This window comes from Theobroma cacao, chromosome 10 (genome assembly GCF_053813885.1).
Source record: "Theobroma cacao isolate CCN51 chromosome 10, ASM5381388v1, whole genome shotgun sequence".
In the NCBI taxonomy this organism is placed as follows: Eukaryota; Viridiplantae; Streptophyta; class Magnoliopsida; order Malvales; family Malvaceae; genus Theobroma; species Theobroma cacao.
This window is the reverse complement of record NC_142648.1, coordinates 2310541-2327533: the sequence shown is the minus strand read 5'-3', so window position 1 is coordinate 2327533 and position 16993 is coordinate 2310541. Positions and strand designations below refer to the sequence as shown.

At 32.7% G+C, this 16993-nt stretch overlaps 1 protein-coding gene, 1 long non-coding RNA gene and 1 other non-coding gene across 3 annotated transcripts; 1 reads left to right on the top strand and 2 right to left on the bottom strand.

Annotated features, from left to right (window-relative positions):
• Window positions 1-8040: 8040 nt before the first annotated feature.
• Window positions 8041-11977, bottom strand: UBC14 (ubiquitin-conjugating enzyme 14). The gene is made up of 6 exons (XM_007009309.3): window positions 11839-11977; window positions 11626-11728; window positions 10685-10782; window positions 10464-10564; window positions 8657-8734; window positions 8041-8441 (listed from the first exon to the last, which is right to left on the bottom strand). Exons 1-6 carry the CDS (start codon window positions 11879-11881, stop codon window positions 8364-8366), a joined length of 501 nt encoding a protein of 166 aa, XP_007009371.3. The 5' UTR covers window positions 11882-11977; the 3' UTR covers window positions 8041-8363.
• Window positions 11978-13185: 1208 nt separating this feature from the next.
• On the bottom strand, window positions 13186-13256 carry TRNAP-AGG (transfer RNA proline (anticodon AGG)). Its single transcript has one exon. It is a non-coding gene; the product is annotated as a tRNA-Pro (tRNA).
• Window positions 13257-14508: 1252 nt separating this feature from the next.
• LOC18586118 (uncharacterized) lies at window positions 14509-15613 on the top strand. The gene is made up of 3 exons (XR_016023158.1): window positions 14509-14870; window positions 14998-15071; window positions 15175-15613. It is a non-coding gene; the product is annotated as an uncharacterized LOC18586118 (long non-coding RNA).
• The last annotated feature ends 1380 nt before the right edge of the window (window positions 15614-16993 follow it).

Below are 16993 nucleotides of genomic sequence, written 5' to 3'. Positions count from 1 at the left end.
CCCCCATCTACTTGTTCTGAAGCTGTTTACATCAATGGCATTCAACAAACGGTAAGTTATTTACTTTTGCGACACTGCAACGGTCTTTTTCTCTTTTTCTTCTTTTCCTTTGTTTCGGACTTTTTTTATAATGCAGTGTGTGCTGAAGTGTTGAATTTATTTGAGTTTATTGTTGTGATTGAGATTTTATCTGAGTTCAAATTTAGACATTGAGATTCTGCTAGTACATGTTGAATTTATTCTTGTTTATTTTTCATGCCTTTTGTTTGATAATGATATTGGATTTTGGAAATGCCTTTTCACGCATTGATTTATTGTGTGAAGCCATAAGACATGTAACATTCAAACATGTCCCCCATGAAGGCAACCATTGTGCTTATCAACTTGCAAAACGAGCAATGAGACACAACTCTTTATTCATTGCTTGGCTTTGATTTTGGTTGTGAAAATAGAAAAAACTTGCTGTTATGATTGTTGTCTGTTGGCTCTTTGTTTTGATTTTGGCCATGATTCTATCATGACGGGGTGTTATTTGGATTGTTTGTTTCAATGTAATTAAATTGATTACATGAGCCTTTCCTGCTAGCTTGTTATCTAGTACTTTGTATTTTACATTCTATTAATGAAAATGCATGAATGACCTAACAAAAAATTTTCTTTGATGATCAATATTTGCTATAAATTTTGTAAAATTTGCATTGTATACTTTATAAGTTGCTATAAAATTTGTAAAATTGGTAAAATTTATAAAATTTGGACTTTTTTTTGTAACATATTAGAATGTAGAATGTGTTGTTATTATACAATTTAAGTGCATATTTTAAATGTTGTCATACATTTTAGGATTGCAATCATATATTATATGATTGGATATTAATTTTGCTGCAAAATCTCATCAAAAAGTGTAACTAAACTTTTCCATACATTGGTTAAGGTTACTTTTTTTCTAAGTGCAATCTTAATTGAAGGCAGCAGATTTTTAACCTATGGCTTCATATTTTTTTGCAGCCACAGGTCAAAATGTTGTAGTGTAAAGACGGCATCTATTAAAAGACTAGCTTTGAAGTTAATTTTGTCGATTCTTTGAATTCTATCTGAACCCTATTTGCACCAACATCCTTTCCAGTTGCAGGGCTGTGAATCGACCCAAGAAAAAATTCTCAAGGGAGATGAGAGCAAATGTACTTAACTAGCTGAAGGGAAAGGTTAGGGGAAGCAAGGAAGTACCAAGGCACGGTAACAAAAAGTTGGAGAGGTTTGCTAGTGAGTGGGCAAGATTTATCACAACTTCAACATTGAGTTGAGAAAGGTGAAGGCGACGGCCAGTGAACTTGTGCTGGGCTGCTTGTCTAGTTTTTGTTATAGTATGCGAGGAAGTCAGTTAGCATAATGGAACAATTGAACTTTGAATCTTAATTGAACATGTTGCAGATAATTTGACATTGATTAGGATCCGGCCTTGTTTTTGATGTTGCAAGCCAATGGAGACGCCCACTTTTTTTATGTAGGACATTTAGCTTTTCTGATTGTTTTGGTCGCCACCAAAGGCTTATTTAGTGGCTTGTTTTGTAAATGTACAGGTGATTTACCCAAACAGGGTCATTATGTCATGGGAGTCTTTGAATATTTAGGCGAAAGACGGATAATGGCACCCTGATTTGAAGAGTAGTGAAACCAATTTTCAAAAAAAAAAAAAAAAACTCTCAAGTACAAGTATGTCCAATCCCTCAGATTTTCCATTAGTCATATTGGTGTTTTTTGGTGAAGTGTTGAAAGAGTGCTCTTGTGTATCCTCGGCACTGCATGAAGTCCATGCCTCTTTCTTATCATATTTCTTACTTGGATATCAGAAGTACTGTATCATGATTAAGATGCTATGATCAACATCTTCAGTGATATGTTTTCAAACGTTCCTATTAAGGGTACCAACAAATCTACATCTTTGTAACATGTTTCAAACATTCATATTAAAGGCACCAACAGAAAATATATCTAGATAATGACCATGAATCTTGATTTGTTACAATTTGGGCTAGAACTAGATGGTCGGAAATTTTAATTTATTGATTTGCATAGATTAAGTTTCTATATTATTAGTAGATATGAAGAGGAAAAATAAATTAGTACTCCTAGAAAAGCAACCCCATAATACTTTATTTGTTGAGTTGTTTCCGGGAAAGTTCAAAGTCAAACCCCATACGTATCTTTTAATAGGCAACTAACATCTCCAGTATTTTCTCTTGAAAATGCTCTTAATTTTGCAAACCTTTGAAAGCTGAAGAAACGATGGGAAAGAAGAGCATGATCAAGAAGAAGAATCCAGAGACAGAACATAATCCAGATGACAACTAAAGAAACTCTGCAAAGGAACAACTGTTAGGGTCAGTTTGTTTTGAGCTCAAATATTTTTCAAAAAATGTTTTCAGGATTTATGTTTATTTGGAAGACAGTAAATTTATTCCAAATGTGATATATTTTATGGGTCAATGGGAAAAACAGCCATTGATTATGGAAAATGCTTTACGTCTTTAAAGGATGTAAGACATTTTTCAGAGAATAAAAAAAACTTTTGTACTAAGTTTAAGAATATAGATTTAATGAATATTAATATTTAATTTAAAAATTAAAAATATATTAATATTTAACTTAAAATATCAATATTTAAATTATTTAATACTATTAAAATTAAAAAATATTTTTTAATAAAACCATTCAATGCAATTAAATTTTTTATTTATAAATTGAATAAATCTTACTAATAATTAAAATAAAAAATATTTTAATGAATCTTACTAATTAAAAATAAATTGAATAAAGCTGGTTTTTCAATGAATCTTGATCCTTATGAAGGCAGTTAAGCCATAGTTTAATGGGGAGCATTTCGTTTGAAAACTTTTGTCTCTCTTACCAAACCCAATTTACTTGCATTATAATTAATCCTGGAAAATAATAAGGGGCTGCAGCAATGGCTTGTCAATTGGCCCAGTCTTCTTCAAGAAATATAATTAATAAAACTTAAGGGTACCTAACTTAACACTCAGTCTTCAAATTATTTTGCCAGTGGCTTATCTGATGAACTTCTTTGCCAAGCATCATTATTCATGACCTTCCCCCCTTTGGAATCTCCGGTAAGCTATACTAACAAGATTTTTTCTGACACTAAATTATAATATATCTGATAAGGGAATATAACACCTTTCTTATCCTTTTTAATATATATGATCAATTTCATGTGGAAATTTCTAAACAAAATTCTTGTTTACTCGGCTCTCTTCGAATTTATTTTGTGCTAAACCATTTAGATGAACAATCAATAATGTGTTATATATCCTTTATGTAGGAATCATCCTTTTACTATGAGTATGTTTGGTTTGCAGAATAAAATAGAGTGAGAATGATATAATCATTCCGTAAGAATAGAATAAAAGAGGAATAGTTGTTATGTAGTTTGGTTAATGGGAATGGAATGGAATAAAAATAATTATTATGAATTATTACATTGACAAGAATAATTTCAAGAATAACTAAAAAATAAATAATAAATGACAAAAATACCCTTCATTATAATATTTAATTTTTAAATTAAAACAATTATTATTTTAATAATTTGTTAAAAATATTAACAAATTGTTATTGGAATTTTAATATGATTATTTATTTTAATTTATTAAATATTAATAATCTATATTTCATTTAAAATATTAATAATTTATAATTGAAATATTGGCACTATTGTTTTATTTTATTTTTTATCTTTAAAATATTAATATATTACAAATTTATAATTAAAATTTTAATTTAATTTTTAAATTTAAAATAACAACTTTTATAATTTAAAATTAAACTTTAACCTTTTTATTTAAATTCATTTTAATTTTTTCCTTTATTTTATTTTCTTTCTTCTTGCCAATTGACACATAAGGGAAGGCTGATATGCGTTCCTTATGGCTAAATCAGGTCAGGGAGCACTGCTACTGAATCTGGCTGTGAGTGCCAAATCTGACTACAAAATCTATATCCCGATTGGTTTGGTTGAGGAGTACCAGATCGGCGTTCCTCGTGGTCGAATTTGTTTGGAGAGAGCTTGATCAACTCTTACTATGGCTGGCACTGGTGTCACCACCATCACTGCCATCGTTGCCTACCTTTGGTGGTGAAGGGAATTTATAGAGAAAAAAAGAGAGGAAGAAGAAAGGTAAAGAGAGGAAAAAAAACTGGAGAAATGAAAATATAATTTTATATTATAGAGGAGTAATTTTTTAAATTTATCTTTCTCTTTTCTTTTATCTATTCCACTTCAAGTCTTATGGGATTAATCTAACTTCTTTATCTATTCTACTTCAAGTCTTGTGGGATTAATCTAACTTTATAACAGGAATTGGGAAATACGTAGTTGAAGAAACCAAAGAAGATTCCATTACTTGTTTACCTAATGACATCCTTCGTCTCATAATTTACTTGCTTCCCTTCATAACTGCTGTCAAAATCAACTTGCTTTGTGACTCAATGCAAGATGCTGTAATTACTATTTTGAGGTTGTAGAGGGTTCTTTTGGTTAATGAGAGATGGCATATTGCAATGAGTGAATCGAGATGCGCTAAAGGCAGTAGAGAGGAAGATTGGAGTAGTTCTTGAAGCGTAAGTACTTTAGATAGTAGGTGGTGAGGGATGAGAAAAGATGGAAGAAACGACAGATAAGGGCGAAGGCTGAATAGAAAGAATGCTGAGAGGAGTTTAGAGAGAGCTTTAAAGATAATCTCTTCTAGGTTTCTAATGATTTCTAATTACTTTTCAATCTTCAAGGCTTTTATATTTTTACTGAACAGGAACACTTTTTTAGGAGTTGTTAAGAGAGCACGTTCAATCATGGGAGAACGTGCTTGTTATGGAAGAACAGTTAAAAAACGGTTTACGGGATATTAAAAAAATGACCATGTAGTTGGGTAGTGAGTGTAAGCTTTAAGTAATGGGGTAATGGCATTTAATAGTGTACCAAATATTTTTAAGGAGTAACGAAAGAAAAAGTGGTAAAGCACATGTACTTCAAAGAAAAGTTAAGAGGAAGTTCTCTTAACTATCTCTATATCTAAGCCACTAAGCCAAACTCTCTAAAACATCCCAAATGTGAAAGTAACTTATGAACTTTACCACTTGTTCTAAATTACTTTCACACTTCCCCATACAAGTAGTCGTTCCATGCTTGTTCTTGGTGTTTCTGTACTTATAACTCCCCTTAGGCGTTTCTACGCTTGGAATACCCTTGGGTCCTTCCGTTCTGGGAACACTTTTGTGCTTAGAACACCTTTGGGTGCTTCCATGCTTAGAACACAACTGGACGCTTTCATGCTTGGAACACCTTTGGGCGCTTCCATGCTTAGAACACAGCTGGATGCTTTCATGCTTGGAACACCCATGGGCACTTTCGTGCTCAGAATACCCCTAAGCTCTTTTACGCTTGGAATACCTTGATGTAATTTTCCTATAAACAGTACTTCAAAAATAATAGTTAACAAAAATTGGACATCTACAAAGGTTCAATAGCATTACTCTCTATTATCAAAATCAAAATCCAAAGAAGAGTATTCAAGTCAAGATTTTATAATTTCTTAATAATTAGAATCTAAATATTTAGTTTAATGATAAATACATATATTTCCCACTTAAAGATTCGAGATCAATTTTTTTTTTCAATTTAAAAAAAATTACTCAATTATGCTATGAATTGGACAATGTATCTAAAATTTGGTCCAAAACTTACAGAACATGTATCCAAAATCTGACCCAAAAACTATTAAATCTTCTCAAATCTTCTTGCAGTGAAAAGGAAATGGACTTATGGCATTATTATTTAATTTTTTTTTATTAATTGAAAATAATTATAGTAGAAGATAAAAGTCTTGTTGCCTCTCAAAAAAAAAGAAAGATAAAAGTCTTGTTTTATTTTTTATTTTTTATAGAATGTCTTATTTGATTTTGTCTTAGATAACAATAATACTCTTAGAGCCTTGTCTTATAAATTAGTGATTCCAAAGTACACTGAAATTGCATTGTACTTTGAAGAGAGAACAGATTAATGAGAGATCTTGAGCAGCACACCAAGAAACTCTAACAAAATAAAAAGCTGTCAATTTCATAATTAAACATTAATATTTTGGTTCATGAGTAAAGTTTCCTTTCATGTTGAGGGGCAGAGTGATCAAATTAATTAAATAATTAATCAATTAAATGTTGATGGTGAGAAGAGAATGATTCTGACATTTAATGACAGTCCATGCAAACCCAGCACCCTATTGGAGATAGTTTATGAATTTGTTATATATCTATAGCAGCGGGCCAAGTACTTATATTTCTTTTCTTTTCTTTCTGATTGTGGCATCGGCCTTTTTGCATTTAGGATGCAGGAATGTCTTCTAACGTTTTGCTGCTGATTCTTTCTTGCAGGACTCATAAATATTCTTTTTCTTTTAAAGAATAAGTGTTCTTCTACCAGATTTCTGCTTCTGATTTATAATATACATATTTTTTAACCCTTGGCATCATATCCACTCTCTTTATCCACCATAGTTTGCAATCTTAAACCTGAAGAAGGTGAAGTAGAACATGGTTTACCCTCCGATTCTGACCCAATTGCGGAAATTTTCAATCTCTAATGGACTTGGCATTCGAATTGCACTCTTGATCATTGAACGTTCCAAGCTAAGTTAAAAGGGAACCTATTCAATGAGCAGAATACATCTTTCCTGTTGGACATTCAATAAGCAGCTTATGCCAGCAGAGGAAGCTGTTTTGGTACCCCCAGTACAAGGACAAGGCAAGTAATAAAGTCGAAAAACATTACAAAATTTCCAAGCAAAAAACAAACCCCAAGGTTGATCCACATAGAAGGAAATAAGCAACAGCAACGTCTAGAAAAGCTCTTATAAGACCAATTAAGGTTCGCGGAGGAATTGTACGGGAAACCATTAGAATATGAAGAGCTCAAGATCCCACAGAAATGCAACTCTAGTCAATGCAATACCAGTAAAAACAACCCAGCATGAGAAATACAATAACAACACGGAATGCTAATTAAACTCTTAACAGTACATGAAGAAAGGGAAAGAAAGAAGCAGAGTCCAAGACTTATGAACTTATAATTAAAAAGTGGGAATTTTCAGGATCAGAAGGGTAGTGTACTTTCCAGGATAAGTGAGTAAAAACCTGGATTTTTACAGGGAATCTGTGTTGGCTGTTCCTCTCTTGCTTCTTTGATGAGTGATCAAATTTGACAGAATCAACGATGGGCTTTGGAAGGTAAGGATTGGCTGTCTTGGACATTATTTTGGAGTTGGTTTTGGTTGAGCTACGAGCACAACTGTTGAGGATCTTTGTGCTGGAGGTTTTTGTGGGCTCGCTAATGGAGGGGAGCTGGATTTTCTGAGTTTGATTGTGTCTTTGAATGCCGGTTTCTTCTTTGATGTGCTCTTTCCATTGGTTTGAGGTGCTGCTGCCTTCTGAGAGTTGGATGGCTGAACCTTTTAAAGATTAATAAATTGTTTCAACCATCATATTAAAACATAAACATCGGCAAAAAATTATGGAATTCAAAATTTTTACTTATCCAAATAAATAAATTAATCGATTGAATTAGTTTTTTGCAGAAACATCTAGTCTTTATATGAAAAGTAAAACAAAAGAATTCTCAAACTTTATAAGATTTAGGACTAGAAACATGGAGTTGACATTCTTCTGTATTCGAAGGATTAACAAAGCTTTGACTTTGGAGTGCTTAAAAAGAGAGACTTTGTTTTATCTTATCCCTCCCTTTTCATAGTTTCACTCTCATTCTTAACAATTTAAGCTAACCTTTTTTGGTGTATGTCAACATATCACTATATATTGTACATGTCAACATAATACATAATTATCGTGTGATATAAAAAAGACGAGAAATCCTATTTTCTTGGTGTTGAACATAAAGACAGAATTCACACATGGTTGTGAACAAAGACTTTTCTAATTTATTCTTTTCGGCTGAAACAAAGAAGATTTAGTACATGATTGGAGAAGTTGGCCCCTTTATATGCAGTTTGCATCTAACTGCTCTTCTCTTTTGCTGCTGTACTTTTGATCCTTTTTGTTCATGTAACATACAAGAAGAAGAAAACAAAGAAAACAAAGAAAGAAAGAATGGGAAAATTTGTTCACATGCCAATCACAAGCTTATTTATGAAATTGTGCTTTGATTTCAACCAAAATTCAGTCTATATTCTTCAGCTGGCACTAGTTAGCTTGTAGATATGGACAAAAAAAAAAAAAGAGAAGAGTTACTGTTGATTGACAGAAATATAGGTATTCTACATGGTTTGATATACTTGGAGCAGTTATAGCAGATCTTGTGACTTTTTCACACAGCGCTTGACTTTCTGCTTAAACTCCTCCACATTCTCCCTCCAATCGATCTGCAGAACAGGCAACTTCCAAAATATTAAGTTCAATTATGCTTCTTAAACAATGCATTGCATGAAAACCAGAAAGACAAGTTCCATTCCAATAATATTGGTAGCTTTGTACTAGCATTTGCTTTAACTTTGTCAGCACTTTCCAAACACTAATGTGGGATTCATTTCTGTCATCACAAATTATTGAAAATTATGGACTAAAAGAGAAGACGTACCGCAGCATCGACGTTGGCAGGGGATTCATCATTAGGGCTAGAGAGCATTGATATGATGCTCAAAACTATACTCTCAACCTGCAAATCAGCATTCAGCAGCAGAAATATTTGTATTCAGCAAAAACAGGTTCCGTAACAAACAGTAGAAGGCAAAGCTGAAGATATTGACACTGCTTGAGTAAATCAGAAAAAGTGGTTTCAAAACAGGAGATGGAACTTTAGCTGAAATGTATTTAGCAATTCCATAATTACAAGGCAAAACTCTTCTTTCTCAAGTTGTACTATCGTGTTCAAACAGTGAGATGTTAACATCTGATGTATTTCTTCAACCATTTCTCATTCTAATTAGTGCTTATTTGTGCAGCCAATCTTCTTTAACATTCCTTCTCATTACTGCTTCCTCTTCCACCTCTGTTATGTATCTAACCAGAATCTTATACCCACTCACTGCCCTGAATTAATCCAACAAGCAGTTTAACTGCCTTTCTGGCGTCGATAATTTTCAAGTAACTAACTTCAGAGTCATAGGCTCTGTTAAGTTTTCTGAGCTACGTTCCTAAATTAGTATGTATATATGGTGCTGCTGGGCTTCTCTGAAAAGTATACTAAGAAGACTTTGGGGTTTGTGCACTTGGTTTTACATTAATAAGGGCTTCGATGTGCTTTAGGTTTATTCCTTTAATTTCTCAAAACCATAGCTTTTAACAAGTAATCTAGTTTTTATGTCAGTCTAGCCAAGGGTACTCTTGGAGCCACTGTCAAACTCTTTTATCTAATCATATTCTATGGCTGCAGCCTGCAGTCAGAGTTCAATGTTGCTCCACAATTTACAAAGCTTGAAGGAAAATATCAATGGAAAACTGAACTTAGACCTCAGGTGATAAGACTATAAATGTTTGCAATGAAGTGCATTTTACTTCATAAATTCAAAGTTCCAAAGGCAATTGCCAGTAGAATTTATAATCCCTTAACTTTGAACCACAGATAATCTGAATGGAAGTATTTCCTGTAATGTATATACCTTCAGCCCTAAGCCAATAGTTTGCTATGTTGTGGGATAATCTCCCCATTTACCTGCCCAAGGCCAATACCCTAGAAGTTGCTACTTGCTACTTCAGCACCAGATTTCTTTTCTTCTATCCCCATTCCTTGCTCCCTTAAAAGTTCAAATATAAATGAATGCAAGCAGTAATAAAAAAGGCTACCAGCTGCCAGCATGTATCAGGTTTTTATTACACTAAAATCTGATCATAGTGTAAATTTCCAGTTCCAGATGACCAATAAAACTACGCTACACTAATGCCAAAATCCAACCTTGACCAACTAAAGCAATCTCTTCAAATCTAGAGTTGAGCTAGGATTTAGGAACAACACCTCAAATGTAGTGATACTCAAGTTTCAGTCCTCAGAGATGCCCACCATCAAGATTACTGCCAATTATAACTGCCATCAGATGGCCAAACAACAGTATGCACTGATAATATAGATGACTGCAAAGAGTTACCATGTCCATATCTCTTCAGCATTCATCCTCCATCCCTGGACCATGCATGATCCAGGAGTGAAAGTGGCAAAATCCTAGTTCCACCACTTGCAGCCTCGCAAGGTTTAGATATCATACGGTTAACAGAGGAGTGAAAGAGACAAAAGTAACAAGACAAAAATCCATATGCAATAACTATCAAGACAGCTAAACATACTTGATTCACAGGACTTGATATACAAATAAATTCATAACAAAGTATGCAGATAAATACAGACTAACAAAAGGATCAGCAAGAAATTAAATCAAATCTAAATCATGTACCGTGTGGAGTGGATTCCAGCGTTCTGATGCAAGCTCATAGCCATCTGGATCATCACCAGGGGGATGAAGAATTGATATGCAAACGTTTCCACTACGGAAAACTGTAGTTCACACATCAGCTTTCAAGCATTATGCCCACTCAAGACTGAGAAAATTTGAAAAAAAAAAAAAAAACAAGAAACATAAATTTATGGTTTCAAAATCAGAATATAACTTCTCACCATTAGGATGCCACATCTCCGAGATAAACCTTACTGTTGGAGGGTTTACTGGGTAATCTTCTGGAAATTTCATGATGGCATTGAAGCACCCCCCTTCACTATAATCCACAAAATTATGAAACAAGAAACACGATCAATGGCAATCTCAATAAAATAACAACCAAAGCTTCGACTAGCACTCATTATCCCTCCGTATGAGACTTAAGGTTTAAGGTCAGAATCACCTCTCCTCCATCATATTGAACAAATTCTTATTCCCTAATGTTGTCACTAATGTCAAAACCAAATCAATAATCTCAATCCTAGTATGATTTATCATCCCTAAATAAAAAATTCAATACCATAATCAACTGCAATCATGTCAACATAAACCCAAATAGCAGCGTTATCATCAAAAAAAAAATTATTCCAATTAATCAAAACCCACTTATTTTAAGCCAAAATTGCATCAATTAATCTAAACCCTTAGTCAAAGAGTTATGTCATCCCAAAAAGAATTCTAAGACACGCAATAAAATACTGCTGACCACTAAAGAACAAGCCTACCAAATTGAAACAAAGCTTCTTAATTAATTTCTTTTGGAACAATCAAAGCTTCTTAACAACAATTCTGACCTTTCAAGTGTCGTAAGCCCATAATTAATTACCATAAAGCAAATAATTCAATCAAACAGTAACACTTAGATTTTAGGTAAAAGAAAAAAGGAAACTTTCCTAGCAAATAAATGAGTAACTAAATAAAATCCAAATTAAACCATGAAAAATTTTCTATAACAGTTAATCAAACATCAACCTATAACATAATTTAACCACACAAAAGAAAACCCAAAACCCATTATCAGGTTCACATACACACATTGGGCGCGCACCAAGATTCAACTGACTAATCAGCAAAAAAAGAATGTACAAAAAAGAAAGAAAAAAGAATTAAAATTACATACTAGAGTGTATCTGGGGGCCCCATAATTGTAACATTCCATTCAAAAACATTGTTTTCATCAACCAGCCCCGCTGAGAATCCATCAACCGGGTTCTTGCAAAGATCTGCAACAACGAAAATCAATTTCTTTAAAAAAAACCAAAAAATTCGAAAAAAAAAAAGAAAAAGAAGAAGAAATTATCAATAAACCAACGCCTTTAACCAAAAAAAGAACCTTTGAGTTGCTTTTGGAGAAGGAGAGTCGCTTGGGAAGCCATTGAAGAAGAAAGCTTTATTCTTTAAAGAAAAAGAATGTTAAAGAGTTGAATTTGATTGGTAATTCTGTTGATCAAGAAAGAAAGAGTGAAGAGAAGGAAGCGAGGGAAATTCCAGACGCGGGGTGATTGGATATTTATAGAGAGGGAAAAAGTTCATTTTGGAATCCGATTTTCTCCACGTCGGATTACTTTTTCCCTTTTTTTAATTTGCCTTGGACACGTCAGATATTCTTTATTTTTCTTTTAGAATTTTATTCGGATATTTTTTAAAATTTCTATTTGTCTTTAACCGGGATAAAGGAGGTAGAGGAATATTAAAAAAAAAGAAAAAAAAATTAACATATGGCATAAAATAGCACTTATAATTTTTTATACACATATGGCATTTATATAAAATAATGTTATAACACCATCTATTAGAATATGTTAACATATAATGTGACATAAAATGATAAATGATTATTTAATTAATTACAATTAATCAATCATTAATTATAAGAACTCATTTAATTTAAAATGAAAATATAAAAATTTAATTGCATGCAACAAAAAATGACTTATTTAATAAATTTTTATGTTTATCTAAACATGATAAGTAAAGAGTAAAATTTGTTGCCAAATTTTCACAATTACCTCAATAAATTTGATATAAAAATAATTATAAGCATATTAAAAATAAAATAACCCTTTGAATTCAAGTGTTAAAATTAAATTAATGAAAGGAATTTCAATGAAATATATCATATGGAAAATCAATGGGACTTTCAATTAAAAGTCCCATATTATATTTATGAGAAAAATGTGAATATAAGTGTGACTTATCTTTAATTATTTACTATTTATCTTTTCTAAAGCAATTAAGGGAAGAATTCAGATCATCAAACTTCAAACTTTCATGCAAAAAAATCTAGCTCATATATTCTCTAATCTCTTCATAATTGACTCTTTCTTTTTTTCTATAAGGATCTTGGATTTGTGCCATACAATGAGAAAAGCTATGGCCCTAAGCTAGGGCAGTAGGACCCTAAGCATGAGGTATATGGTAAGAGGCAAAATATTCTTACCAAGATACAAAAGATTTGGTTTTAGATGTGATGATCATTTTCTTTTGGTAGAGTCTAGAGGGAAAGGGTCACCTTTATTCCTTCTTTAAAACCATATTGTTTTGCCCCTTCACATGGCCACACAATAGCATATGAAATAAAACAAAAGAGATTTGTTATTGTCTCACCTTTAACTCATTCAATTTCTCTATTATTGATAAAAAATCATTATTAAAGGTATAGTTAAATGTATGAATGATTGGGGCACTCCGAGAATTGAACTCGGGGACCTCGCACCCTAAGCGAAAATCATACCACTAGACCAAGTGCCCAATTGTTGGCCACACTTCCACAAGCCCTAGATAACTTAGTTTAACCAATAGTAGTTGCAAATCTTTGAATTAACATGATTGGATCTTAACAGCTGTGGAAAAACCATATGGAAGTGCCAAAATTGACTCTTCTTCAACAAAGGAGGACCTAAAAGGGTTATAGCACAGAACAAGCCACAAGCATAACAGGGAAAGAGCAAAAGAAGCCAAACCTACTACTTTAATTTGAAATAATAATAAAAAAAACCCACCCCATATGAATGAGAATGTAATCAATTACCTAATGAAACCTACAAAATTCCAGACAGAAAATCCTTATTAACAGTGCTAAATGGTATCATTACAGCTTGTCTCATTCAGAGGTCAATGGAAGGCATGCAGCATAATTATAGACCCTTGGTTTTAAGAGTCCTTTTCTTTTCTTTGTTGCCAAGTGGTGTCCCACTCTTTGACAACTTTTTCTCAACGATAATTGTTGTAAAAGACCCCATCAAGCTTTTGCTAACACACTATAGTTCTTGAAAGAGCTGCCACAAAAGCTTTTTGATAATGAGAGACTGGCCATGTATTCAAGGATATATAGAACTTCTCCAAGTGGTTAAGAACAGTTTAAAAGCATTCAAGACTGATCATGTGCAACAATAGCATTAAGAAACCTTGACAAATGCTGATATTACCATGTTCCCGTACAAGAAAAATCTACCAGGCAACTTGTTAAATGCTCAGTTTAGCTGAGAAACATGCATTTCTAGCTTTTTAACCAATGAAGAAAAGGGGCAGGATTACCTCTCTGGTAAATGCCTTTGTTAATGAGGAATGAGGTGAATTCAACAGGCTTCAGAAAGATTGAAAATTCTTGAATGTGAAGAGTGTGCATCCCAAGGCAACCATTAAAAGCTAAAATGGAAAAAGTTTTGAGATGAAAGCACTTCGAAATCTGCTCAAGGGAGGGTGGTACAATCTTCAATTTTTTAGAGCTAACTTGACAGATTCTTTTCCCTGCAGAAAACATGTTTTGATGAGAAAAGAAATAGAAAGGCAGAACAGTTGAGGAGCTATTGCAAACAGTTTTTTGCCCAACAACAAATCAGGTGCTTTGGATTTGCATTTTCACGTTGCAAAGGCAATGATTTTGGACGTTTCTATTACATGATTAGAAAATCAACAACATTCCCATACCAACACCCAGCTGTTGCAATCAACTTTAGGCTGGAAGAGACAGTGGGAGGACCATAGAGTTGATATCTCAATGATATGGTTGCCCATGATCAATGCTCAAGCTTCAAGTCAACGTGCAACGCCAAGAAAATCCCACATCTCTAGCCTTATTAATCCGAATCTGTGAAAAAGCATTGGATTCCCAGACAGCTTTTACAAGAAGTTGCCCTTGTTTTTCAAACCAAGTCATGATGAAGTAGCCGATTTGTCCTTCATAAATATGTCCCTCTTCCTCATGTGCTCATTAAGACCAGCACCAAGGGTGAAAGCACAGTGGGTTGGCGCCAAAGATGAAGAGAACACAAGTTGTAGCCTATCTGATCATTGCATTTCTCCTTGTTACAGCTTCTCAATCTCAGTTTTCAATGGCCATAAGGATTCAAGCCATGGGAACAGGCAAGCTCTTTCTTACCTATATATATATATATCTTCAGGCACTCTCAGAACATGTAATCTTGGATAAAAGACGACAAATTACATTGCTCTTCTTTTTTTTTTTTTTTTTTGAAACTCTTTATTACAGTTGATGAGGATGTGAAGATCAGAACTGCTAAACCTAAACCAAATTCTGGCAAAAGGTTCTTGCTATCTACCTGGGTGAGTTTTGCTTATTGCTAAATATAAGGTGGTCTTACCCTTTGTTTGATTATGATGAAAAATGGCTGACATGAATGCCTCTGTCTTTCCTTGTGGAGAAAAGAAGGAACCTGCAACACAGTTCAAAGATAACATGCGTAAGGTTCCATCTGCGCCAAACCCAATCGGAAACCGGCATCCACCATCCAAGCCATGAAAGGAAAGAAAAAGGATGGAGCTGTGATATTGTTTTCTCCTGTTGTTGAGGTTAATCAAAAGTTTTGCATCTGTAATATTTCTCAGTGCTTCCTATAATTTGTAGAAGGGCTTCATTATAGGTAATTCAGTGCAATGAATACTGTCCTTTTCTCTCTGCTAAATCCTACTACATAATCAGAGAGAATCCCACAATATTGTTTGAAGTACTTTTTGGAAATTCTGTGTGAATCTTTTTTCCCCACCTAGGTGTCTAAATATGGGGGGTAAATATGCTTAATTGGTTTGGAAAAACTTTATTCAGATATCAGGCAAGATGAACTTTCTCTTGCCATGTTTCCAGCAAACATTTTTCCATCAGAACTTCTCTCTCTTTCCCCAATTCTTTCCCTCCCCTTTGGCTTATTCTGCCATTAGAATCTCCTGGAAACCTTTGGCTACCATTGTTAGGGAAACAACAGTGGCAGTAAGGTGCTGATGCTATAGCAGAAACCATAAATTTTCTTCGACATGGTGAAGGAAAGCAGCATAGAAATTGTTGAATCAGAAAGAAACAAGGGATTGGTTATAAAGTAAAGCAACCCTTTGAAAAAGGGGTTCATCCATGATCAATCAATGGCGACATCAATTTGTGCAAATGAAGAAATTATTAACACAAAAGAAGAAAAGGGTTTGTCACTAGTTAGTCATGATTTCCTCTCAAATTGTGATCCGCGTGAAATTGCAACTTTGAACTGTAAATTCTTGTCAATTCAAAGGCCTTTCATCGACTAGTCAAAGTATAAAGTTTGAAGCTAATAAGGTGAAAGAACGAAATCATTGACAAAAATAGTTAAAAATTTTTCATTGCTGACGATTGACTATGGGAAGTTACTCTATTGTATAAGTATTAGCAGAAATTGGAATGTGGTTGGACTGCCCAGTTCGGGATATTAAAGCCTCTCCTTTGGGCCTTTTCTTTGTATTTTGGACTTACTTTTATTTATTTTTCTCCTACCACAAAAATATCTATATAATTAATTGAATAATAATAGCATAATACGTGAAAAATTTTAAATTATTTAAAAAATTTTAAATTAATAATTCTTTTTTTATTATCTTCAATCAAGTTTTCATAAATTTATTTTAGATAAAATATATTTTTTATGACTAATAGTTATTTAATTATCGTTAATTAAAATAATATTTATACGTGACATAAAAGTGGAAGGTGAAAAATATAATATGATAATTTTATCATATCATATCAGTAAGTTACACCGTCATCTATTATATATAAGTATGTATCATTATGTAATCTAAAATGATAAGTAGTAATTTGATAATAATAATTAATCATCGTAATTTTAATATTATTAATTTAAAAAAATAACGAATTTAAAAAATTCACAGAACCATTTTTTTAATGTGAATGACAAATTTTGTCACTATATATTCCAATTTCAATGATTTTTTAAATAAAAGTTAACAAAATTAAAATATTTCACAAAATATTCTTTTAATAAAAAAAAAATTATCATCAATTTGTTACTTGATATCTGAAAATAAACAAAATTGAAATTATAAGAACAAAATTCGACGGTGAAAATTTTCATTATTGACTTACATCATAGTGATAAATTTGATCTTAATCTTATTATTATTCGATAATTAAATAGTAAGTCCTTTGATAATGACATGAAACATAAATCCAATTTTTTATTAAAATTGTTTGATTTTGAAATTTC